Source organism: Nannizzia gypsea, genomic scaffold, assembly GCF_000150975.2.
Source record: "Nannizzia gypsea CBS 118893 supercont1.5 genomic scaffold, whole genome shotgun sequence".
NCBI lineage: Eukaryota > Fungi > Ascomycota > Eurotiomycetes > Onygenales > Arthrodermataceae > Nannizzia > Nannizzia gypsea.
In genome coordinates, this window is record NW_003345197.1 from 406,373 (window position 1) to 430,496 (window position 24,124).

General features: G+C 48.8%; 10 protein-coding genes across 10 annotated transcripts; 6 read left to right on the forward strand and 4 right to left on the reverse strand.

Annotated features, from left to right (window-relative positions):
• Positions 1 to 1,462: 1,462 nt before the first annotated feature.
• On the forward strand, positions 1,463 to 3,838 carry MGYG_06000 (hypothetical protein; the record flags this gene model as incomplete). Its single annotated transcript, XM_003171406.1, has 5 exons — positions 1,463 to 1,675; positions 1,777 to 1,890; positions 1,961 to 2,170; positions 2,252 to 2,830; positions 2,939 to 3,838. The coding sequence occupies 5 exons, from the start codon at positions 1,463 to 1,465 to the stop codon at positions 3,836 to 3,838; spliced, it is 2,016 nt and encodes a 671-aa protein (XP_003171454.1).
• A 698-nt stretch (positions 3,839 to 4,536) lies between these two features.
• Positions 4,537 to 8,575, forward strand: MGYG_06001 (hypothetical protein; the record flags this gene model as incomplete). The annotated part of the gene is made up of 3 exons (XM_003171407.1): positions 4,537 to 4,955; positions 5,013 to 7,337; positions 7,399 to 8,575. 3 exons carry the CDS (start codon positions 4,537 to 4,539, stop codon positions 8,573 to 8,575), a joined length of 3,921 nt encoding a protein of 1,306 aa, XP_003171455.1.
• Positions 8,576 to 8,836: 261 nt separating this feature from the next.
• Positions 8,837 to 10,626, reverse strand: MGYG_06002 (rhodocoxin reductase; the record flags this gene model as incomplete). Its single annotated transcript, XM_003171408.1, has 3 exons — positions 8,837 to 10,088; positions 10,148 to 10,337; positions 10,410 to 10,626. 3 exons carry the CDS (start codon positions 10,624 to 10,626, stop codon positions 8,837 to 8,839), a joined length of 1,659 nt encoding a protein of 552 aa, XP_003171456.1.
• A 1,358-nt stretch (positions 10,627 to 11,984) lies between these two features.
• MGYG_06004 (hypothetical protein) lies at positions 11,985 to 14,022 on the reverse strand (the record flags this gene model as incomplete). The annotated part of the gene is made up of 3 exons (XM_003171409.1): positions 11,985 to 12,041; positions 12,112 to 13,442; positions 13,518 to 14,022. 3 exons carry the CDS (start codon positions 14,020 to 14,022, stop codon positions 11,985 to 11,987), a joined length of 1,893 nt encoding a protein of 630 aa, XP_003171457.1.
• A 155-nt stretch (positions 14,023 to 14,177) lies between these two features.
• On the forward strand, positions 14,178 to 14,591 carry MGYG_06005 (hypothetical protein; the record flags this gene model as incomplete). Its single annotated transcript, XM_003171410.1, has 1 exon — positions 14,178 to 14,591. One exon carries the CDS (start codon positions 14,178 to 14,180, stop codon positions 14,343 to 14,345), a length of 168 nt encoding a protein of 55 aa, XP_003171458.1. The 3' UTR covers positions 14,346 to 14,591.
• Positions 14,592 to 14,802: 211 nt separating this feature from the next.
• Positions 14,803 to 16,279, reverse strand: MGYG_06006 (NIMA interactive protein; the record flags this gene model as incomplete). Its single annotated transcript, XM_003171411.1, has 3 exons — positions 14,803 to 15,858; positions 15,946 to 16,026; positions 16,100 to 16,279. The coding sequence occupies 3 exons, from the start codon at positions 16,277 to 16,279 to the stop codon at positions 14,803 to 14,805; spliced, it is 1,317 nt and encodes a 438-aa protein (XP_003171459.1).
• A 1,159-nt stretch (positions 16,280 to 17,438) lies between these two features.
• Positions 17,439 to 18,197, forward strand: MGYG_06007 (deoxyuridine 5'-triphosphate nucleotidohydrolase; the record flags this gene model as incomplete). Its single annotated transcript, XM_003171412.1, has 4 exons — positions 17,439 to 17,760; positions 17,822 to 17,953; positions 18,022 to 18,062; positions 18,117 to 18,197. 4 exons carry the CDS (start codon positions 17,439 to 17,441, stop codon positions 18,195 to 18,197), a joined length of 576 nt encoding a protein of 191 aa, XP_003171460.1.
• Positions 18,198 to 18,346: 149 nt separating this feature from the next.
• MGYG_06008 (pyridoxal kinase) lies at positions 18,347 to 19,610 on the reverse strand (the record flags this gene model as incomplete). Its single annotated transcript, XM_003171413.1, has 4 exons — positions 18,347 to 19,037; positions 19,094 to 19,211; positions 19,273 to 19,485; positions 19,547 to 19,610. 4 exons carry the CDS (start codon positions 19,608 to 19,610, stop codon positions 18,347 to 18,349), a joined length of 1,086 nt encoding a protein of 361 aa, XP_003171461.1.
• Positions 19,611 to 21,144: 1,534 nt separating this feature from the next.
• On the forward strand, positions 21,145 to 22,037 carry MGYG_06009 (cystinosin; the record flags this gene model as incomplete). Its single annotated transcript, XM_003171414.1, has 2 exons — positions 21,145 to 21,573; positions 21,657 to 22,037. The coding sequence occupies 2 exons, from the start codon at positions 21,145 to 21,147 to the stop codon at positions 22,035 to 22,037; spliced, it is 810 nt and encodes a 269-aa protein (XP_003171462.1).
• A 1,401-nt stretch (positions 22,038 to 23,438) lies between these two features.
• MGYG_06010 (hypothetical protein) lies at positions 23,439 to 23,922 on the forward strand (the record flags this gene model as incomplete). The annotated part of the gene is made up of 3 exons (XM_003171415.1): positions 23,439 to 23,545; positions 23,581 to 23,755; positions 23,833 to 23,922. The coding sequence occupies 3 exons, from the start codon at positions 23,439 to 23,441 to the stop codon at positions 23,920 to 23,922; spliced, it is 372 nt and encodes a 123-aa protein (XP_003171463.1).
• Positions 23,923 to 24,124: the final 202 nt, after the last annotated feature.

The window sequence follows — 24,124 nt, forward strand, 5'->3', positions numbered from 1 at the left end:
CCACCCAGTCTGGATCTGGCTCTCCCCAAGCCAGTCCGGTGCTGCCGTCAGCAACGCTAAGTTCCAGCTCGGCTCTGCTGCTGGTGCTGTCGGTCTCCTTGTTGCTGCTTTCGCCCTCTAAACGCGAAACGTGGATGCTCTTCCTCCTCGACCTTCCCTCTCTTCCTCTCTCTGTGGTCGTGTCGCTGTGTCATGTCAATAACCTAGTTCTGGGCCATGTTGTAACTCTTTAATCGATAGCGGGATGACTTTTGGAGTACGGGTCTTGATTTTTCTCTTTTACGCGCCAATATCATAACTTAACATACCCTATACCAATACTATTATACCTAATGCTTCACTTATGATTTCGTTTCCGCCGTAGAGATTTCAGGTGCGAAAAAGTAGTATCTTTCGTGCTTTCGTGTCTTTGAGTCTTTGTTTATCGTTAACACAACAACAACAGCAATAACACACTTCACGTGACCATCTTGAATCCAAAAGCGCCTTCGAGATTGACTTCCAATTGACGTTTTTCTGGAATCTTTATAGTACGTTGCAAGTTTACAGATACAGTTAATTACCTAGTAGCTGTTTGTTGGGCTAAGTGTTTCCTCTTAGCTGTTTACCCTAGCCGACCCGAGCCGCCATACTCAAGCTCTACAGTCGAGCTTGCTGTTCTGGCCCAGAGTCTGCCGACTGACTGCGCCTCACTGGGGCCCGCGATGAAGACGAACGCGCGGATGGCTGAGCCTCTATCATGCGCAGGAGCAGCTAGGAATGTGATAGAGGTGATCGCTGCTTCATCATGCCCAGCGCCTTTTCCTGTGCGCAGCTTATCGTACAATTACCTTATATAAATATCTGCACTGACCTCATCCTTGCCTGTTTGCCAGGCCTAGAAACTGACTGGCTGCTTCGCCTTGTCGAGACCGCAGCTGGGGTCGCTTGGCCTGCCTTGACTGATCAACGTTAAGGGCGCTCATCAGCTGAAGATTATGCACCTCATGTCTGCTATCTGTCAACGCTGAGTCCAGTGGCCAACAGCGACTTATGGCGGGGACAACGAATTAGCTATTTACGTCATTCCTGGTTGTATAAATAGTTACTCCGGAACTAGATAACGGGATTAACTACGGAGTAATTAACTATCAATCTTCGTCCAACCTGCATTGCGGCCAAACAAAAGAAGAAACACTTTCCTGCCTGCAAAGCCACTCACTTCCTGAGCAACATCCACCATAAATTAATCTACTTATACCAGGTATAACTAACTAGTTAGTTACAGGCGCCAGTCTGTTGCAAAGCTTAAGACAGCGCTGATAAATAAATTGATTTACTCCGTACAAACGAGAGAAAAGTCGCTAAGGGTGGAACGAAGGATGCGCTGAAGCAAGCGACTTCGACCGTCTGACACCTTTCGGATCTCTTTCTACCCACACGCAATACTCCTCTCTCGCGCCCTCTCGTTATTGTCGCCGTCATGTCGGTCCAGATCTTCCTCAACAGGCCTCACGCATTCTTTACAAACCTCGACTACATCACGGGCAAGGCCGTCTTGTCCCTCTCGACGGAAACGCCCATAACTTCCATTATCGTCAAGTTAGAAGGCGAGAGCCGGACTCGTTTAGCCGCTGCGAAGTATCCGCACAATGAACGGTCAGACAAGAAGCGGACGGAGATTGAATTGCACAAGGTCAGAGCGATAGTTAATCGCGGGGAGAAACAACTATAGAGAGTTGAGATAAATCATACGGGAGTCGATGCTAACGCGGGGTCTTGTCTCTGTTGATATAGGTGCTATACAAGGTCATCACCCTCTTTCCTGGACCGGAGATACAGGATCATGTATCACCTAATCCATTCTATACCCTCGCACCAGGAATATATGAGTACCCTTTCCAATTCAGGGTGGGTGTGACACTTGACTTTGATTATAGAAACGCCGTTGCAAGGGCAGGCTGACTAACCTGATATGTAGTTCCCGTTCAACAACGATTGCATCGATAACCCATTGCCCACTAACTTGAACATGGCCGGCATAAGGGTAGAGGTAGCTCGGGATACCAATCAGCATATTCGAAGAACCCTGCCTCCTTCATTGACCGGGTTCCCCGGTGAAGCTGAGATTAAATATTATGTTAAGGCGACAGTCGCCAGGCCGCAGTTTTACAAGGAAAACTACAGAGGAGTGCGCCTTTCTCACCCTAACGTTGACCAACTATTTTACTGCTGATATAAAAAATTTACAAAATACTGATATTTCATTCAGTTTGCGGATTTCAGGTTTCTGCCTATAGAACCGCCGCGGAAGAAGGAGGTTGATAAGGAATCATATGCTAGACGAGAGCATCAGTTCAAGTCCCGAGCACAACCGCAGTCACCCCAGTCACCCCAGTCACCCCAAGAGAAAAAGGGGCTCTTCAAAGGCAGTGCTGAAAGCGAGCTGTTGCCTCGTTTCTCTGTCGATGCACGCCTGCCTAGCCCTCCGATAATAACGTGCAATGAACCGCTACCACTTCGCATCTTGATAAAGAAGCTCAACGATAGTAGCGAGATTGTTACCCTCCAGCTTCTGCAGATAGAACTGATATCCTACACCTATATCCGTGCTCATGACCTTACTCGAACTGAAAGCGGAAGCTGGGTTGTCACTACTCGAAGTAACATTGGCTTGCCCTTAGGCAACGGCAGTGACCCGGCGGGTAAAGAATGGAAGCTGGATCCAGAAATGTGGAATCGTATACCACTACCTAGCGCCGTTCTTCCATCCTTTGAGACATGCAATATGTCAAGAGCATATGAATTAGAGATAAGGGTTGGACTGGCCCATGGGCCAGCTGGGTCGAAGGTACTCCCTGGTTTTATTAAACTTGATTCATTTACCTCGGATTATTCTTATCTACTGGTTTTCTTTGGTAACCCTACTTCATCGAACATACGCTAATACCCACTACAGAAAGGTCTTATTGTCCTTCCTTTACGGATGGCCGTTCAGGTATTCTCCGGTATTCCGCCGCCTCAAGCACTTCTTGACGCTATGGATGGGCGGCCATCAAAGGAGCCAATTCCAGCTCCTATGCAAAGCCCGGCTTTCGGGCTAGATCATGGGCCTAGTCATGTACCTAGTCATATACCGCCTAGCCAGCCTATGCCAGGTCCCAGTCCGACCTCGAGCAACCCGAATATACCACCTCCCCAACCCCCACGCCCACCAATCCAAGCAAACCACCCTATTGCCATGGATAACTACGAAGAAGCTCCCCCGCCCAGCTACGAGGATGCGATGGCGGATGCTCTTGCGCCAGTAGATGGCCCGAGGCGCGAGTATAACCCACTTGCCGCATCACAACGCCCTTCGTCATGGACCTCAACTGATGCTCAATCTTCAGCACCCCCCGGTAACCCCAGAAGCAATAGCTTCGGCCCCTCCGGTTACGGTGGCTACGATATAGATTCAAAATGTGACGAACGACTATTTCCCAGCGACGCCGGATCGCGGTCCCCGACATTTGAGTTCACGAATATCCCGCCTGTGATGGTCGAGAGAGATGTAAACCAGCCATCCCGCCTAGCCACTACGAACGAAACCGATGGGCTGGGAAATAGCGGCCTACTAATGCAGAAGCAGATACGTGAGTTCCAACACTACCAGATCTCGGGACAACACGACGACGTATCCGAGTCGCCAACGGCGTCAACAACAGATTTACCGTCGATGACATCCTCGTCAACGGTATCACTACCGATGGATAGACCGCCTCTACAGCCAAGGCGGACAACACCAATCATGCCGAACCTAGGTATACCACCTAGAAAACCTGTGCCAGCACCGAAGAAGATGAATTCTTTACCTTGAACTAAGCTGGCAGATGGAGCTGGGGCCTGATGTCTTGCTTCGACATTAAAATTACCATTATTATTATGAGCGTGAGCGTGGGGCGTATTTTATTTCTACAACGGAACTAAAGGTGCAGGAGTTACAGCACGATGAGGGCTGCATGACTATTAGTTATTATTTTGATCAGCAAGAACGAACAAAATTATGACGTTCACATTTTATGAGTAGACGAAAGGACCCGTAGATATACTACTGATTTGATAGCACACGTCATATCAGTCTCTCTGTCTTACGCTTCTACTCTGAGCATTCACTGACTCGGGCCATCCATCCAATTTTTATAGAGCTTAAGCGCCCTCGTCTGGCCGGCAAATACGCCAAGCTCCCGCGTCACTCTAAACCTTAACTAGTTAATTAAGTTATCGTGCTTGAGCTCTTCGACTTTTTAACTACAAGCTTCTTCGTCGTCTTCTCTGCTTTCTCCTTGGTCCCTATTTAACTACGGAGTATTCCTAACCGTGTCAAACGAGATACTATATCGAAGGTGCATATTCTGTTGCTGCGCGGAATTGAGAGGATACCTTCTAGTGCGGTCATTGTCGTCACTGCAGCAGATGCAAACTTGCCTCAATCGAAGATGAGCGCGAGACCGTTACCAATCGACCGTTGAAGCAATACCCAGTGACATCGATACGCCGGGCTGCACTACCGTGACAATGCGCCTCCATCTCATCATCCATCGGCATGAGTTGCCAGTTACGCGCCTTTTATGGAGTACGCCCGTAACGCAAAGCTCCGGTCTATCGCTGTCCCGCCAACCGTCCGCCCTATCATCGTTCACCAGCTCCGGCCCTGCCTCCATACGTACGCTAAGCGCCAGCGGGAGTTTCAACACTGCATATACGTCTGCCTGTGTCCCAGCTGCTGTAGGCAGAGACTCTAATTATATCATTTCTCAGTTGTTGGCAGATGTTAATGAGGTGGTGCCACTGGAAGCACCGGTGAACATCGAGGACGCGGCAGAAGATAATGGCGGACAGTGGCAGTTACATGACTATGTTGTGGAGATTATGGGCTCCGAATGTCTGCATTTCATGCGTGTCGACGCGCTGCTTCGTGAGGGTGACGAAGTTGTGTAAGTTCTGTCTTGACGTCTACTATTTTACCTTATACTAACATTCCTGCGTTTTAGTATTCGTCCCCTAGATCACGAAGATATGTCAGCTAGAATAGCAACAGGAAGGCGGCAAGTGGCTGAGGACGGGACACAGCTAATCGATGGCGTTCCCTTTGGGAATTCCCGCCAGGAGCTTAAACGGACAACTGTGTCTCGACCTTCTATAACCATACCACCCAGAAATAAGAGACGGCGACTGAATGGCCCAGACCAGGGTCGCGGTGAAATTACGGAGCCTCCTTCTCTTCTTCATGAGTCAACTGTGGTCATTGAAGATGTTATTTCTCAAACAGATGATGCTGCGATACCAGAAGAGCAACAGCCTGCCGCAGAGCAAGACAAAACGATTGTAGAGGTGACTGAGGCAGTAAATGTTATAGTCCAAGATGAAGAAGAAGACCCAAATTCTGCCGCTGGTGGTGTACCTGTCCCAGAGGAGAGTGTATTAATCACCCCTCCAACTGTTAAAAGACATAAAACAACACAACCCACATTGGAACAAACTGTGCTACCGAACCCTGAAGAAAAAAATCATTCTGATGATTCATCAAGCAAAGATTCCTCGGAAGATGAAGCTTCGAGCTCTAGTGACGATGACAGTTCAGATTCTGACTCGGACGCTGATTCCAGTTCTGACTCAAGCCCTGATTCAGAGTCTGATTCTAATTCGGGTTCAAGCTCGAATAAAAGTTCCGGTTCCGATTCGTCCTCGAGTAGTTCGAGCTCGGATTCAGACTCGGATTCAGATTCTGACCTTAGTTCTGGCCCTAAATTGTCATCTTCTAAGAAGAAAGCTGTCTTACCCAAGCCGGAACAGCCTAAAGACAAGACTACCGTCGCAAAAGCACAAGTCAACCCTCCGGGTCATGGCACTGTACGCACTAAACATGGAAACCTGAGAACCAAGTGGCGCAGAAGATTGATCCGACTAAAGGTTGCTGGTATCCTGCATAAAGATGCCAATTTCGAAGACATGCGCGCCTGGGAGAAGGGGAATGGAGGCTCTGAGGCTGTAAGTGCCTTGCTTGAAGCTAAAGAAAAATCGGAATTTGAGAGAAAACGAGAGCAGCTACTACGAGATATAGAGGAGGGCGGGATTGAAATTCCGTCTCCCTCAGGGCAAAAACGAAAACATAAGGAAACCTCATCAGCGGCTGAGGTAGATTGTCTTGCGACCTCTACACCAGCCAAAGATAAGCCTTCTCCCTTTTCAGATGCCCTCGCTTCCACGAGGCAGTCGAAGTTAGATCTTGACAGCACGCGGCGTCTTTTGTTTGGATCTTTGGGCGTTAAAACACCCAAGACGAAGGAAGATGAAGAAAAGACTCGAGCTAAACTTGCGCAGAAAACTAGCCTGACTCCGAAAGCTACGCCAAAGGTGTCTGAACGTGTTACTTCACAGCCCCCAGATGAAATACTCCAGCCAATTGAGAATTGGCAAGACAGTATCACACTTAAGGCCACTGAATGTTTTTATGATGGGATCGAATTATCTACGCCTCCATTCCCTTTCTTACAGAGATGGGACCCTGACGCCCATGCCGCCATCCAGGAGCTACGCGCAAGTCAGGCTCCCCAAGGCAAGAAAAAGAAAAAGAATAAGCGGAAACGGCAGTCTCAATCCAACGGAGAGAACGAAAACGGATACCTAGCAGAATTTGACGAGAGCGAGATTCATCCAAATGAAGATATCACTCTAGACTATGGGGACGAGACCGGTGGACTAAACACGGATGCATCTGTCGTTGCAGAGACACAAACAAAAGCGAAGTCCCAGAGAGATAAGATCATGCCTAGCCCTGAAAAGCAAAGTACTACGAAGCATATAGCGGGCGACCTGCCTCCTCTCCCAAAAGATATCTCAACACTGCCTGATGCGGATAATAGCAATCTATTGCCTGGTGCAATTTTTGCATTCAAACAGTTAGACCTCTCTAAGGCTACTAATTGGCAGCCTGAGGTGTCTCCCTACCGCACTGCAATTGTGGAAAATGTTAAATCTGCCGACACAATCACTTTTCGTCTTGCTAAACGTGATCGAGATGTACTAGACATCGATGACGCAGATGATGGTCAGCCACGAAGCTATACCAAGTTCGAAATGCCTGGTCTCGACGACATTGAGGAGGACGATGGGCTGCGAGAACTCGAAATTCAAAACCTCATTGACCCAAAACTAATCAGTGCCCCGGCTCACGTGTCTGTAAATAAACTACAAGAACAACTTGCAGGTGCGGAAGAGGATTTAGTGGGCCTCATAGACAGGCAATTGTTTGAGGGTCCGGCAGATGAGTCGACAAATCTTGCCAGTGAGGTGGCAGAAACGCAAAATGTCCGCATGTTGGTGTAACGCTAAAGCCCCTTATACAATGGAATATATTTACTTACCATTCTTACGCAGCACTGAGAAAGCGCCGCCCCTTACCTCTTCACAGCCGGAAGATATCCAAGTTTCCTCTCCTAGCCGCCGGGAAATATCACAGCTCATCAGAGATGCCGGATTTAGGTCCTCTGTAATTTCTGAATTGGCTGTCCCTGGCGGGGAAGAAGTTGTAGAAGATAGTTGTCCTAATATGGAAGAGAAGCGGCAGGACGGTACCGAAGAAACCGTCTGCGAACAAACCCACGAGGACAAGACTATTGTGCAAGAAAGCGTTACTATTTCACAAGATATCGAGAAGCATGACGCGGAAGATCCTCGTGAGGATAGTCTTGTTGTTGAATCTCCGAAATTCACTGGCTTCGATTGTGACTTGTCTTCAAAGGAAACAGCAGCAGAAGCCCCGGCGGAACCAGACCTGCGCAAATTTCCAAGCCCTCCCCCATTAAATTCAACCGTGCCAGAAACAGCAAGACCATCACCCTTGTCTGCTCTAGAAAACTGGATATCTGCGCAAGGCTCTGCCCAGGATAGTGAGAAGGGAAAGTCTCCGGAGCCACCAGATAATGAGGATGAAACAGATGAAGATGATGATAGCGGTGATAGCCACCCAAACTCACTTGTTCCCAATCCATTCTATGAGATTGACAATCTCTCGGAGAATGACCCAACCCCGTCATTGGAAGAGCTTCTTGCGGAATCCACTCCGTGCCCGCCAGCTTCATTAAAGCCACCACCAGCTACCTCTAAACTTGCTAGGTCATCCTCGCCTTTACCAACGGCCGGTCCGTCCGTTAACTCGCAACACCCGGCTGCAAAGTCAACTTCACCACCTCCACATGAAGACGATCTACCCTTACAGGATGCACAGGATCCTCCAGAGAACAACGAACCTTCTGCGTCTCAGATACCGGATGGCTCTATGGTGGTAGACTTGACATTATCAAGTGATCCTGTGGCAGGAGGTGACGATGATTATGTCGATGAATGTGATGACGACTTTGAGGAAGATTCATCACTTTTCCATGGACCTGGATGGGTAGCTAAACGGAAACCAAAGGCAAAGGCAAAGGCAAAGGCAAAGCCAAAACCAAAACCAAAATCTAAGGGTAAGGGTAAAGGTCGAGGTTCGGCATCACAAGGGAGCCAAAGGGGTGGTCGGCGCCCGAGATTGGTGCTTAAAAGGAGTACTGTTTGATTGATGGGGTCTTTGCATATAACGGCTAGGGTATGGCGTGATGAAGGAACGGGAAAGTTATTCAATGCATATGTTTGATGTTAATTGTGTAAGTGTAGGTCAATACCATGTTCAATATTCAAACGTCCCAGATCTCTCCATACCATTTTACCCATCTTGGTGCATTCTCGTGGCAAGGGGCCATGGATAGGTTGTGTAAGCTGAAAGACAATAATAATTAATTTTAATCCTTGATAATAACTGCAGTGACGATATATCTGTTTACATGACCACCTTGCCAGGGACGTCAACAGTCAACACATCAGTTCCTGCAATCAGTTCCTTCTTCCCAGGCATATTTCCCCTTCTCATGAGCTCAGCACTCTTGGAATTGATCGGATCCATTCCCATGGTAGCAACTGCTACTACTGTGTCACCAGAGGTATAAAAGGCTGCAAACTTCGCATTCTCTGGCTGCCCTTTCATGACAACATCATCATATCCGTTAGCTGTGTTACCACAGTACCGGAGCTGAGCACCTAATGCCGACCAGAAGATTGGAATGAACGCCTTTGGCTTTATAGGATGGCTGGATGTTGCTGAGTGTGCAATGGTGCGGCCAACGCTACGACCGGAGTTTTGGGCCACGTTCCAATGTTCGATACGAACATGAACTTTACCCTCTTGCCCTCCAGGGCCATGGTAAGGATATGTGGCAATGTCTCCTATGGCGTAGACGTCCTTTAGGCCCTGAACAGCGAAGGACTCATCCGTCCTGAGAGACCCATCTCCTTCAAGTGTTACTGCAGGGTTCTCTTTGATATATTCGGTTGCAGGAGCAACACCAACGCCGAGTATGACTAGATCAGCCGGCAATTCGGTCCCATCCTTCAAGTGTACTGCACCGACCTTGGACGAGTCTGCAGAGGATGGAGTGGCTTTCTCCACAGATGCGGACATGTGGAATTTCACACCTGATTTCTCTAGGTTACGTTGGAAAATGCGGCCGACCTCTGCTCCCATAACGCGCTCTAGAGGTGCAGACTCCATCCCAACAATGGTAACCTTGTTCTCCTTTGCCAGTGCATTGCCTACTTCCATACCAATGAAAGAGCTTCCGATGACGACGATGTTCTTACCCTTCTCTCCCACTGCGGCCAAGATGGCCTGGACATCCGTGACATACCGAAGAGTGAAGACATTGCCCAACTCTTTGAAACCTGGAAGTGGCAGGACTCTAGGAGTACCTCCTGTTGCCAAGACAAGTTTGGTATATGGGTATGACTTTCCGGACTTTGTAGCCACTGATTTGTTCTCGAAGTCTACAGAAGTCACTTCGTCGGAAACCGTCTCTACAGAGACGCCCGAGTACCAATCCTTGGATCTGAGTTCGATCTTTGAAGGGTCGGCTATCAATGCCTTGGAGAACTTTGTCCTGTCTAACGGAAGGTTTGGCTCTTTTGATATCATGGTGATATTTCCACTATATCCGAGCTCTCTGAGAGATTCAATGGTACCGAACGCTCCGCTCCCTCTATACAAGTCCAGTATTAGTGACGTCTACATGTTGATGTGGAACATTGGTATACGTACCCTCCAACAACAACAACTTTGTCGTTTCCAGCAACCTTGCAGGTCTTCACTGGTTCCCTGCCCCATGCTTTGAGGGATGCCTCATCGGACTGGACATAAAACGCTCCATCCTTTTCAGAAATGTCATACTTGTTCAGTGCATTTGGAGCGGGAGCATCTTCCACATCTCCACTAATAACATTGAAACAAGCTAGATACCCATCAGTATAACCTTTTTTTCAAGAAGCAGAGACATGTCTGTCAAAAGAAGCAGTCATCTTACCTCCATGCCACGGACAGGTTATTCTTGCATCAGGAGTGAGAACACCCTTGACCATGGGCGCTCCGTAATGTGTACATCTAGCGGTAAGGCCATGGACTTTGTCGTCAAGTTTCACGAGAAGAAGCTTCACTCCCTCAAGGCCTTCCACTTGAACTTCAACCTTGTCTCCGTTCTTGATCTCGCTGGGCGAGGAGCCGGTGAGTTTGTATTCAGGCATGTTGGTAGCAGTCGCTAGCGGCGAGGATAGTGCAGGTATAGATGTGCTGAATTTCCGGTCTATGACGCCTTCATTATCAGTACTCTATCCCGTAGTTATGAGGATGAATCGACGGCACGCATGATAGAACCAAGGCCTGGGATTGATCCTTTAATAATAATTATTTTTTGTAAACAAAACCTTTATTTAGTGATAAAGGTTCAGGAAATTGTAACAAAAATCTAAAAAATTAAAAATAATTATAAACCGTACCTAAATACTATCGCAAGTAAGCAAGTAGAGTATACAAAGGCGTTTGAGTGAATCGATCTGAGAATTGGCTTGAAGATATACGCTTGTTCAACTGGCTGAGAGGCCTGAGCTGGCTAGAAATCGCAGTCTGCCTGGTGATATGAATCCTGGGCCAGATGAAGATTCGACAAAGAAGAGGAAGATGATGATGAGGGGAGCGAGGATGCGGCATGCTTTATATATGGTACAAGGGGACGGCTCCTCTACTATCCAGAGCCAGAGCCAGAGACACCCTGCAGCCCTGCCTTTCTCTTTTTACGCTGGTTCTTTCCACCATGAGGCCTAATTACCTTGCAAGGACATCTGAGTCTCCCAGAAGATCTTGTCTTAAGCCTCCAGCCCGCCTTAATCGCTGATTCTGGGCTGCGAGTAGCGATGCTGAAGCGCCGAGTAAACAAGTTTAACAGCGCTGGAATTATGTCATAGGCTTGGCCTTGCACAGGGCGCCGACCAATGGCTGCAGGTCGATGGTCAGCAGAGATGAAGACTTTATAGAAAGAAGACATGGAAGGCGTAGACGAAGGCATAGTTGAAGAGATGGAGGAAGGCATTTGTATATCATTTATATGTAAGGACTGAGGATGGTTATAGGTAATAGTCTCCATGATATATTCAACTTCTACCCTACACTACCTACTTAAAAGTTATTGACAAAAAGTAGCCGAAATACCACGAGTTTGACGTTATATTCGAGTCTTGATACTTAATCACTGATAGTAGACTCTTCTTATATCCATCTGCTATCCATACGGATACGGAGCTATAGGAACAATTTCCCAGATTGAAACAAGAAAGGAAAATGTGTAAAAATAATTAAAACTGAGAGGAGAAAAAAAAGGGAAATTCAGACACCAAAAAATGATATAACGCAAGAGCTTTCACAATCATACCGGTCATTCTCTTGTCCGATTATAGACGAGGTGGCATCAGGTAGATATCGCGAGGCAAAAGAGAGTATAAAAATTCGTTGCGGCATCACCAAATGGGAACAAATCATTTTGCTTTCTTCTTTTCCCCCTTTATATCAGACATAGATAGTGCTACATCTCCAACCTAGTTTGGTGGGATTAGACGATGTTGTCGAGCTTTCCTTCTGACCTGGCCTCCTTGACTTGCTCGAAAACCTGTAACAAGCAACGGTTAGAATAAGCACCTATGAGAGGAGGGGTGGACGGATGTGACTTAGATACATACCTTGAGCATCTTGTTTCTGGCACCAAGAGCGTTTACGCCACGGGCCTCCAAGCCTTTGTCGTCCAACTCAACCAACTCGGTCCACTTAAGATCCTTAAGGTTGTCGGTATACTTGTGCAAGCGAAGAGATCGAAGCCAGCCGGGTATGTCTTGAAGGAGAGCTGGGTCAGTTGGGTCTTCTGGTGGCTTGGAGCTTCCACGGCGACCGCGTGGGGAACGGCCACGGGGAATTTCGGAATGATCAGACAGGTATCCTTCGTGACTGCCAGCGCCACTGAATTGACCGACACCCATTCCGCCAAGGGTGTTACCCAAGTAGGCGTTAGCGTCATATGCAGCAAGGAATCCATTGTTCTGAGGAGAAGTGAAGTTCATCTGTATCGGCGTTCCCTGAAGCGCCAGCCCGGGAGAGTTGGGACGAGAGCGGCGCCCACTGATGGCAGCTTGCTGTTGAGCCTGCAGAGCAGCAATCTGTTGGGGGTTCAATATTTGGCCGGAATCGTTCACCATGATCACATTGGTTCCAGGAATGGTGTTTGGGAGGCCAGGAGAGACAGGGGGCTGGTTGTGCATACGGTTCTGGTTGTCGTTGGAGCGAGTGCGGCGGTATTTGCGTGCATCGTCTAGGGCAATGCGATTATTGACAGTTGACAAAGCAGCAAGTTTCATGGCAGTAGCGTTGGCAATCATATCGGCCTGATTTGGTTGGCTTTGCTGGTTGAAGGATGAAACCATAGGTGTATTTGTCATGGAAGCCCAACTTGCATTTCCCACATTGTATGGAGAGAGTATCGGTGGCTCAGGCATAAGGTCAGGGGCAGTGATGGTGGTGCTCTGGATATTATTGGGTCCCGACGAAAGAGGGGAACGAAGGCCGGCAGACTGCAGGGGCTGCGAAAACTGGCCCATTGGTTGTTGCTGCTGTTGCTGTTGTTGCTGCTGCTGCTGCTGCTCGGACGATGACTTGGGCCGTGCAATGGGAGCCTGTTGTTCCGGTGCACGGTGAGTCCAAGGGGAAGCAGGCGGTTGAGGTAAATTATCCTTGCCAACATCTGTGGTAGAAATGGTAGGAGCAACGAGTGAAGACCTGTCTCCACTAAACACTGCACTGTTACGGTTTGACACAGGAGCATTTCCAGTTTGCTGGGTAAGCTCAGCTTTCTTCTTAGCAATAGCGGCGGCTGCATCAGGGAACATGGCGTTGATAGTCGAGGTATCAAGTCCTGAGTTGCGCTTATTGCCAGGAGAAGGCGGCGGGCGAACAAGAGAGTTGCGAGACCCTTCCACGTTTAACTTCGACATGGCATCACTTAGACGGTTGGACATGGCATCTAAACATCTTCCGTGTTAGCGTGGATACAATCCAGGGCCAGAGGAGTCTATAGTTTTCAGGAAAGCAAACATACCCTTTTCTCCAAAAGTTGCAGGAGACAACACACTGGACATCGGATGACTCTGGGACATTTGCTGCAATACTTGGATGAAAAATCGGATCTGAACCTGAGTGGTCTGTTGCAGTAGAGCATAGAGAGCAGCAGTTCTCTCAGCTTCACTCAACACACGAAACCACTGCTCGATAGCGCTCAGCTCGTCCTTGAAATCCTGGTCCAAGGTGGCGGCAGCCATTTCTTCCAGAGTCGTCTCATACTGATCGATGTCCGCCAACCACTGCTGCGCAGCCCGGTCGAGTGCATCATCTGCGTTATTCTGGGCCTGTGACTGCTGGTTGAAGTACACCTCGGATGCGGGGCGAATATTGCGAGCCGACAACGGCGGGGCGAAGCCGGACATATCGGCAGACGCGCGAAGTTGATGAGAACCCCCTAGCGTACGGGACGAAGATGGAGGGCGAAGGGACGACTTTGAAGCCTCAGGGGTGCTGTTTCGGTTTCCAATAATGTGGCTTGCCATGGCTGTTCTCGGGGATATGGAGGGAGGTTTCACGGCCCGGCTGAAGAACGGAGAGGAGTGTATTAAAATTTTTTTGGTGAGTAAAGCAAAGCTCCTGCAGCACCAGCTGAGTTTGCGAAGGGATAAATCAGCCACGTATGTTCGAACGCAGGTCGATGAATAACCCCCAGAAAGGCGTCGGGGGCAATGCCCAAGCGGCGGATATGATTAAGGGACAGGGATCCAAATTTCAGCCAGAATCCGGACAGCTGGGTGGTGTATTTGTTGGGCAAAGGGTCGGAGGCAGACCAGGCCAGTGGGCTGCACGGCGGTTTGGCAAGTAGTATAAATGTATTAATATGAAGTAACGCAAGAAGCTCGCAAACCCGTCGAGGATAAGGGTCTTGAGGCCGGGCGGCAATTAAGGCTCGAGTCTGGACACGGGGGCAACGGCGATGTATCAAACACAGCAGTTAAACCAGCAAAACGTCTGTATTAAGGCATGAGTCGAAGCATAAGAGACCGGAAAAAGGGCGCGATAGGAGAATGCGGCAGGAAGAGAAGGGGAAACGAGGTTTCGATCACGTCGGATTCTGCAAGCGAGCGAGGTTTGAGGTTGTGAGGACGGAAGAAAACGAGGTTTTTGTGGTTGAGGATGTGGCTGACTAAGCGGATGCCCCTATATCAGACTACATGAAGAAGATGAAGAAAGGAAGCCTAGAAGAAGCCTACAAGGCGAAGATGTTTATAGATGTAAAGATCTAGTCTATATCATATGATATGGTAAAGTCGACGGGCGCGTCACGCCGGCCGGTTCCTCTGCAGCCTCCGTCGCTTCTGCCGTATATCGTTTGCGTCTGATCTCGGAGCGGCTGCCTTCCCTACAGGACCTGGAGCGTGGTCTTTGGCGGACGGCTCGATATCAAACAGTCTCTTCGGCCTCTCCCGGGTCGAAGAGTCGTTGGACACCCGTCTGCTCGACACCGCCGAGTGCCCCGATTCCGACTGATCCATGGATAGGTTCGTCGTGCTGCCAGCGTCCTTCTGCATACTCGAATCCGTTGCGAACGACATCCCAAGCTTCAGCTCGTCCAGACTGATCGATGCGCTGCCATGAGATACCCGCTTATGCCACCCGTCCATCATCGAAACCGCCTCCTGCCATCGTTGCTCCATCTTCTCCCACCCGTCCCGCAGTCGAGCAATCTCAGAGTCCCGAAGTTCCACTTCTTCCAGGGGAACAAAGGAAGGGTTTGTAAGTAAAGCCCGGAGTTGCTCGAGTGTAGCATCCATTTCTCTTGAGAGCAGCTCGTGCCGTGATAGAGCGGCATCCACGCTTTCCCCTGAAGCACCCTCAGCAAACCCCTCAATATCTCCGTCTGTCAATCCCTGCAATTCTCTTAGTGTCTGAATTGTGTCCCGAGACAGCTGTATCAACGCATCATTCTCATCACTTAGGCCCTGACATAGCTGTGTCAGATACTCTGTTGTTTCCTGCTTAAGACTGTATCCCGGCGTTTCCACAGGATTCCCTCCTTCAGGCCCCTTTCGGCTTGAAATGTTCGTTTTCGGTGGAGGCTGTATCGTGATTGTCATCACGCCATATCCATCTCTCTTCCCACGCTGTCGTTCAGTTAGGTGTGTTTTTAGTTTCTGCAGTTCGATATCCCGTTTGCGTATGTCCGTAGCGCACTGGGTTCTAATCTGCTGAATCGAAGATTTCATTCTCTGCATTTGGTCTTTTAGGCCGCGTATAGTAATGTCCGCATTGCGTATCGTGGATTTAAATGCAGTTTCCTGGCCCTCCGCAAGGGCAATTGATCGAGACAGCTCTTTCGTTTTGCTTTCCAGTTGCTCCTATATCGTTTGACAACACCGTTAGTTCAGGATCTACACCTAATCCTTCAGACCCCCTCCCAGCTGAGCCATGATAACTAAACTCACCACCTGGAGTGCCTGCTTTGCTTCTGTCTTCCGGAGGCTTTTTACTGTTGTGGCAAGGTTTTCCCGTTGCTCTGCTTCGCGCTGGCGGATTGGAATGTTAGTGCAACTGCCGTAGTATTATAGCCAGTAGGAGTGGAAATTAGGTAGTACTTACGTCTCTTCGAGTCACTAAATCGTGAACGAGATTGATAATCTGTGCCATTGTGTCTTCAGCACCGTCAGCAGCCTTTCCCGGGTCTGCAAAGTCGATCCGTTTCCCATTCCGCAGGAGTCCCCGGGCGAGAAGTAGATTATTGAGATACTCAGACGCAGAATGCAGGTTAAGAGTGTCCATCCTCGCGCTGTGTACTCTGTGTCATCCAAAGACGTCCTTTCTTCCTTGTCCGCTGGCTGCAACAACGCTCGTCGCTCCTGGACTCCTTGACAATAAACGAAGAACGGAGAAACTTTCGTCTGCAAAGGGTGGAACCGCGACCTTTCCCAAAAGGGAAGTTTGTCAACATGAGGCTAAATATGCACGTGATGTATGGATCTTTATTTATCCGGAGCCTATTCTGGGTTCCCTTTTTGGGAAAGTCTCGCGTTCACTCAACAATGAAAGCGTTTAAAAGAGACAAAAAGCAACAAGAAGAAGAAAGAACTCGTCGTTGTTTTGGAGGGATCAAAAATGAAGGGGAGTTTTTCTTTTTTAAATAAGCTATGGTAGGTTAAAAATTGAGCAGATTAACTATGTAGTACGCTCTCTGTTAGGTAAATCATACACATCCCCGTTGGTTTTTGCCCCAAGATGAAAATCTGATCCTGATTCGAGGAATAGATTCAAAACATGCCTGCACACTGGCATGAGAACGGGATATATTGACTATTGAAAGCTTTTACCAACCACTTGACAGGGTTATTTCCTTGATTTCGCTTGACGTCAGCTTAGACTCGCTGCGGTTAAAGTCTTGGCGTAAACTATGACATAAGCGGCTTAAATATGCTCCAGGCACTGCCGCTAGCACTTGTTCAACCTGAGCTCTCGACCCAAAGAAGTTGTAGCAGCTGGAAGTTGGAGGACTTTGTGAGGCTGCCGCTTGAGTGGCCAATACCAGCCGTTTCTCGGTTGCACCCCGTTATTTATCCGATAATAACCCGGTCCAAAAAACTACGTAATGTTAAGTGCTAGAAAAGTGGCAGGCGGCGTGAGAAGCTGCCTATCTTAGAAAGTCCGTAGACGCCTCTCTATACTTAGCGTATCCCGGGCCCCTAGATGACTTCTCGGGTACAAAGCCGACACCAAGTTGCGTGTTATACCAAGATGTTTTATTCATTGCCTTTCTTCTTCTTCGGACCCTGTCTGTCGGCGGGATGCTTCACGTGACCAAACGCGTACCAAGAAACGCGGCCAACGGCATAAAAGGCGAAGATAAAGTGCTTTTCGGTCTTCGACCAGAAGAACAACTCAATTGTGACCTTGATGAATTGAGATAGAGCGGCCAGCTTAACGTATAATGACAAACCCCAAAGAAGCCACCCCTCCCACTGCCCCAATTGCCGACGAGGCCACCCACACCGCCCCTTCGCTGCCGAACTCACCCCTCGCCAAACGTCCCAAGATTGAAGCCATGGCAGTCCCAGAACCGGTCGTTGCTGTTGCCGCTCCCATCCCTCAGTTGCAGGTACAGAAACTAGTGCCAGAAGCCCGCGCGCCTACTCGGGGATCTGCCTTTGCTGCTGGGTATGACCTGTATGCCGCAAAGGATACAGAGATTCCCGGCAGAGGCAAAGGTCTGGTCTCGACTGGACTTGCAATTGCTGTTCCAGAGGGAACCTGTAAGTTGTTTTTCTAGAAGAAAACTTGCACATATTTATTTGGTTGGCTAACACGGCGTAGATGGAAGGATAGCACCCCGCAGCGGGCTTGCGTCGAAGAATTTCATTGACACTGGAGCTGGTGTTATCGACGCTGATTACCGAGGGGAAGTCAAGGTGCTACTGTTCAATTTCTCTGGTGTCAACTTTACCAGTACGTTGTCCTATCACGGTACATTATTCTCTTTGAAAACTGACATTAATTTCTTTTCAATGATATAGTCAAGGCGGGTGATCGAATTGCCCAGCTCATCCTTGAGAGAGTAGGTTTAACCATTTTTATATTGGCAGCTCAGTGGCTAATACCCGGATTATAGATTTACACCCCTGAAGTTCTTGTTGTTGAGCAATTGGAGGAGAGCGTACGTGGTGCCGGCGGGTTCGGAAGCACGGGTTAAACGATTCATGACTCGGAACTCTAGATATGATTCTGGTTTCTATTCTAATGTCCAGTATATATGTTTATGTCCAAATGAAGGAAATCAGAGACCACTGCTACTAGAAAGCAATACCAATGATGATATAAAAAAAGAAGAGTCGAAGAGTATCACTGGTTCCACTCCCTCACCTTGAATTTCACAACAGGGTGTCTTACGTATTCGGCATTGCGCACCAGCCTGACCTCTGCCGCTTTCGTGGCACGAAGGCGTGCTCTCTTCTCAAGCGCTGCTTTGCGTTCTTCCTCCGGGAGATGGGCAAACTCAGAGTCATCTTTCCCGTCTTCACTCTGGTATCTTGCCAGCTCTTCATTTCTTGCAATCATGGTCTTCTCAAGAACCATATGCATGCTCGCTAGAACCTTTTCGGTGGCCTTGGCAAGTGGTAGATCCGTCACCGCAACATCATCGGGAGATATCCAGGAGGCAGTCTCACGGAGAGCGGGCGAATCGTTAAACACAGCTTCACGAAGTCGCCCAACCATCAATGCACCGAACATATCCCCTGTCCCGCTGAAGAAGCAGTCTATGCGTGGTACCTCGACTTTGAACAGGCGAGCAGAGCGGTCAGATCGCATTGTAGAGCCGAAGACTGCTAGTGTGTTGTCTGGTCGAGCATCTTGGCTCACGGATGAATTATCTGCTGTTGAGAGGGAGACGACTGATGATGCCGATGAAGAGAGAGCGTCTGGTAGCTGTACCGAAGTAACAATTACGTGGGGGACGTTATATGTACGGTGGATGACCGTTACTGCATCCACTAGATTCTCAGCTGAAGTAATTTTTATTCCCGAGAGTAGTCTGTCCATCTTGTTAGCTTACTTGTTGCGACTCTTGTCAGGGACAGCCTAACTTACTCAGCTTCGAACTGGTTTGGTAGGATCAAGTCTGCATGTGGGACAAGGGATTTATATGCCGGTACCACATCCTCGTTAACATATATGCGTCCCTGGTCTCCCATGACGGGATCAAGCACTAAATTTGATCTATTAGTAGGGGGACCATAACTCCAGTACAGTTAACATCTCAAACTCACCCCAGAAGAAGGAGCCCGGCCGCGTAGATGTCTTCTTCTTCAGGTCCATTGCAATAGCACCGACTGCTTCCACTGCCGTGGCACTGGGTGCATACCCGGTCAGTAAAACGTCAAAGTCAGTAAGGTAGCTCTGCCGTAGCCCTTCGTAGAGGTTTGTTATCTCTTGAGCTGACGACTTCGTTCCCTTGAACTGTCTATACCCGGTGTGGTTGCCTATGCATAGATAGTCAGCATCTGTTTCCTCGCTGTGCACAGAGGGCTGAGAGGATATTACTGAAATGAACCGTGTTTAAGGCAGCCACTTCACAGCCCAAAGATTGCAGGGCAAGCGTAGCCATCGTATTGCCGACATATCTGTACCAGAACAGTTGAATTTAGTACCTATCAATCAAACATCCATGTGGATAGGTAGATAGAGGCGGCACTGGGAGGTGAAGGCCCGGGTATTCTTGTGCATCCGGTCCAACCCCGGGGGTATTGTGGCAGGCAGGACATGCACCATCAAGCGGAGGTACCGGGACAAGAGAGACTTCTTCATACCCATAAACTACCTTCGGATACCAAGCGTTACTGGGGTTAGCAGAGGGTTGATACTGTCACCCTTGGCTCATTCGCCAACTTAACCGCAACTTGGGAGGAGAACGTACATGGCTTGCAATCGCCAATACTTTTGTCTCCGGCACAAGATCGTCGGATACCATGCTGGCAGCACTCGCGATGGACAAATAACTAGTTTCTTCGAAAGCTATCTTGTTTGACAGGTAGACTTGTATGGATTTTCTGGCCTCTGGTCGTGGAGTCGTGGATGTTGGGAGCCGCCGGAAAGTTCCTTCTCGCAGCGAAATGACTCGACTTAGCTTCGGCTTCCGGCTTCATATATGTAAGCAGGCGACGGGCGCTAGATGGACAGTTAGCCAGTTAAAGACGGTTTCTACGACAAGTTACGCTCGGTACATGTTTCTGTGATGGGCGCGGCTGATATATTGGTCGATGTCTCGAACTCTGGCTTTTTCTTGTGCCACCAGGAAGATCGATCACCGATCACCAAAGTCAGATCCTCTCTTGCTATTATTCAGCTGGCTATCCCGAGGCCGGTCGAGTGGCTGCTTGTAGGCCTTGTAGACTCTCGTAACAGCCTCTAGGTAGTGTAACTAGTAAACTGCCTGCCAGGGTTGCTGAGAGCCGCAGGGCCGCGAAGCAGTTAAACAACAGCCGCAAGCCAATATAACTATAATAACCAACCGAAAAACCAACTGATGATATACGCAATATAGTCTATTCTTTCGTCACCTCTCCTCGAGTCCAGTAGCTAGCTAGGTAAGAAGTAGCCTGCCAGCCAGCCTAGCCTAGCTCCTCGAGCTGCAAGCCGAAGCTTCGTCCGGCGTCAACGGGACAAATGACCATCTTTCTGGTCATGCCGCGCCTCACATAACCACCACAACACCTGAAAGCACACGACCATCACCTTTAAAAGACGACAGGATGGACGCTGGTTGAAGCCAGAAAGAAAACCAAAGGCCCTTTTTTCTCCCTCCCTCTCCTTCGCACACGGAGTGTAAGACAGCAGGAGGCCTGTTTCGCTACTTCGTCGCCGCCAGCCATGTCGTCCCAGGTCGTGCGGTTCCTGCGCGCAATCTCCAGGTAACGTCCATGTCCACCAGCAACACCACATCCATAAGCTCTACAGCAGCTATATTCAAGTCAAAGGAAGCACCGAGCTAACGATATTAACTACTCCACAGGCTTCTGGGATGGATATAGTATGCTCACCTCCTCTCCCATTCTCCCCACACACCCTGCCAGCCGTCAGCCTCGTCTCAAAGCGGACATCCCGAAGCTGACTCGGGAATCACATTGCAAAAATAAAATAGTATGCTCTGCTGGTCCCTTTCATTCTACCCGCAGCCTCTCAAGAACTGGCAACGGCGCTCCACCTCAGGCTCTACCATCTCCTTCCCAACCTCCAACGTGCTAGGCTTCGTCTGCTACGCAATCTACACCTCGACCTTCTTCTTCTCACCCGTCATACGACACCAGTATGCCGTTCGTCACCCAGAGGCTCCAGTGCCTACCGTGCGAGCCAACGACGTCGCATTCGCCTTCCACGCAGTGGTGCTGAGCGTATTGACGTATTCCCAATTCTTCCCTATGATATGGGGCTTTAAAGCATCTGCGCACCAGAACGTCAGCGCCCCCGTGGCCGGCATGGTGGTAGGATCCGTTCTATGCATACTAGGCGTCTTACTACTAGCATGGTCGAAGGGCGGTAACGATGCTTCCGATTGGGCCTGGATAGATGCTGTGCGTTGTACCCTTTTTGCTTTGCTTCTCTAGCTGCGTCGCGACTGCATGCTGACAATGCGCGTTTCTGCAATCGAAATTAGATCTATACCATGTCATATGTCAAGCTACTTGCGACGGTAGTCAAGTACTGTCCGCAGGTATACTTGAACTACCGACTAAAATCAACAGTGGGATGGAGCATATGGCAGATCCTTCTTGATTTGATAGGCGGTTTCCTTTCCCTGATACAGCTGGTCATTGACTCGTCGCTTGAAAACGACTGGAGCGGTATCACGGGCAACCCTGCGAAATTCGGTCTAAGTAACGTGAGCATCTTCTTTGACTTTATCTTCATTGTTCAGCACTACATCCTTTACCGGCACAGTAATGGGTCGAAGGAAGGTGAGGAGGTGGAGGATGAGGATGTCGAGAGTCAAGATCCTGCGCGGCAACCGCTTCTCGGACGAAGAGACGGTGCTTAATTGCCGAAGGAGTAACTTTGCGCTGGATAGAGGATGCGGGAGCCTGGATTCGTCCGTCCGCCGTCTGCTACGGACACGAAAGGGCGCTCGCATCGGATTCCGTTTTAGGCCATTTCCTTGACTGAACCCTCGCTTCTCGCTGGATGTGGTTATTTTATTTTCTCTTTGACTCTCTTTCTTGCATCTTGTTTTATTTCAGCTGCTCCGTTACCTACCTACTAACTAACTACTTTCTTACTTACTCCGTATATGAACGGCTGCCTTTCGTCCGGCCTGTCGGCTGGTCGTATGATGCAGTCATGCTGACATCTTAGTTACGTTTATATATGGCACGACATCTCCTTCCGCCCTTGGACATGGATGGATACCCCCGTACTCCGTACACAGCAGCCGGTGGCTAGTTATCGTTATCAGATGCTTAGCCCGCCCCTGAGAAGTAACCAAAGCAACCTTGCGAAGGCATAAGACACGCAAATGCAGATGCAGATGCAGAGACGGACCAGAGCCAACACAACACACTAGCCAGCATCCATCACATGAAATTCTTCATCTTCGTTCTTCTTCCCTCTCGTTACTTTTTCTCTGCTCTTGTTTGTTTTTCTTATTTTCTTTTCTTCTGAGAGGTAAATAAGTAAATAAATAAATATATACACGGGGCCGTTAACTGGTTATTGAACTGCTTTGATCTTTCCAATATTCAAAACCAACCGATCAATAATATTCAATAGCCCCCATTTCTACTTCCAAGGTGTCCGCGTCCGTGTCCGTATTCAATGCTATCCTGAAACCCTCGTCTCAGGACCCCTTGCAAGATATGTGTAATGTGTAAGTAAGTATGATGAACGGCCGTTTTCTTTTAAAAATTTTGTTGAAATTCCCCCTTTCCCCCGACGACAAAAAGGAAAGTGAATGAAACGATGAGATGATTTTAGCCTTTTAAGGAAATGCGAGGGGGTGGGAATGGAATGGGGCATGGGGATTTGCTTGCTCGCGAGTGCGTGCATGGTTTCACGCTTCCCCCGAGGAAACAAGGAAAACAAATGTAGATGGTAATGGGACGTATTAAAGAAATACACGGAAGGAAATGGAGAACGAAAGGAAAGGGGGAAAAAGCAAGGTGGTGGGAAAGAAAGAAGAATGATCCAGCCGATGTTTGTACGCCTTTGCAAACCGAGTGTAAGTAGAAGCAAGCAGGATGGATGAGTAGCCAAGTAAGTAAGTGAATGATGTAAAAAAAGGAAAACGAATGGGGAAAACAAGAACCAAACGGGGCCGGGTAGACGAACGAATGGAGATATGGTATGGTCTGGAGGATAAGAACAGAGTATATATATAAGCTATATATATATATATATATAGTCGTATAAAACAGAGAGAAGAAGAAATGGGAAATGAAATGCAATGGCACGGAGACAGATAGAAAGACAAAAGATCAAAAACACAGTTCGCTCTCGCTCTCGCTTTGAAATGGGACAATATAACGACGATGACGATGATGATGGAAGGGCGTAGGTCGTGGCCGTGGTCATGGTATATCTTGAAGAGAGAAGGGGTGGAGGAGGAGGAAAAAGGGAGATGGGGGACGGCTAGGCTCTACGCCTTCGACCACGATTGGCGCCCTCGGGCCTTTGAGCAAGGACTTCTCTGAGCAGCGGGTCTTCTCTGTCCTTGTCGATGTGATGGACTCGGACGTGTCTGTGTACGCGGCAAAACAGAAGGTTAGCACAGCCACATTTACAATTTTGTGGTTGAGGTGTAGGTATGAGTAATGGTTGTATGTTGAGTGTTGAATAAGCACCTGCCTGAGGCACGGGAGGCGCAGGCGGAAAGTGATGAACAGGCATCCACGCTAAGAGCGGGATCGACAAAGAACAAAGAACCATAGGGGCCGAAAAAAAAAGAACGGTTTTTTTTTCCCTCTTTGGGTAACGTACCGTTGGAGATTATCCGGCCTGGGATAGCGGTGTCTTTGGTCTGGACAGAACGGGCAGACGTAGCCAGGCGAATCATGTACAAGGCCATGGCGGATCATCTCGTTTTTGCGCTTGAAGCCCTTTCCGCCCTCTGCGCGGGGACAGCCTGGACGG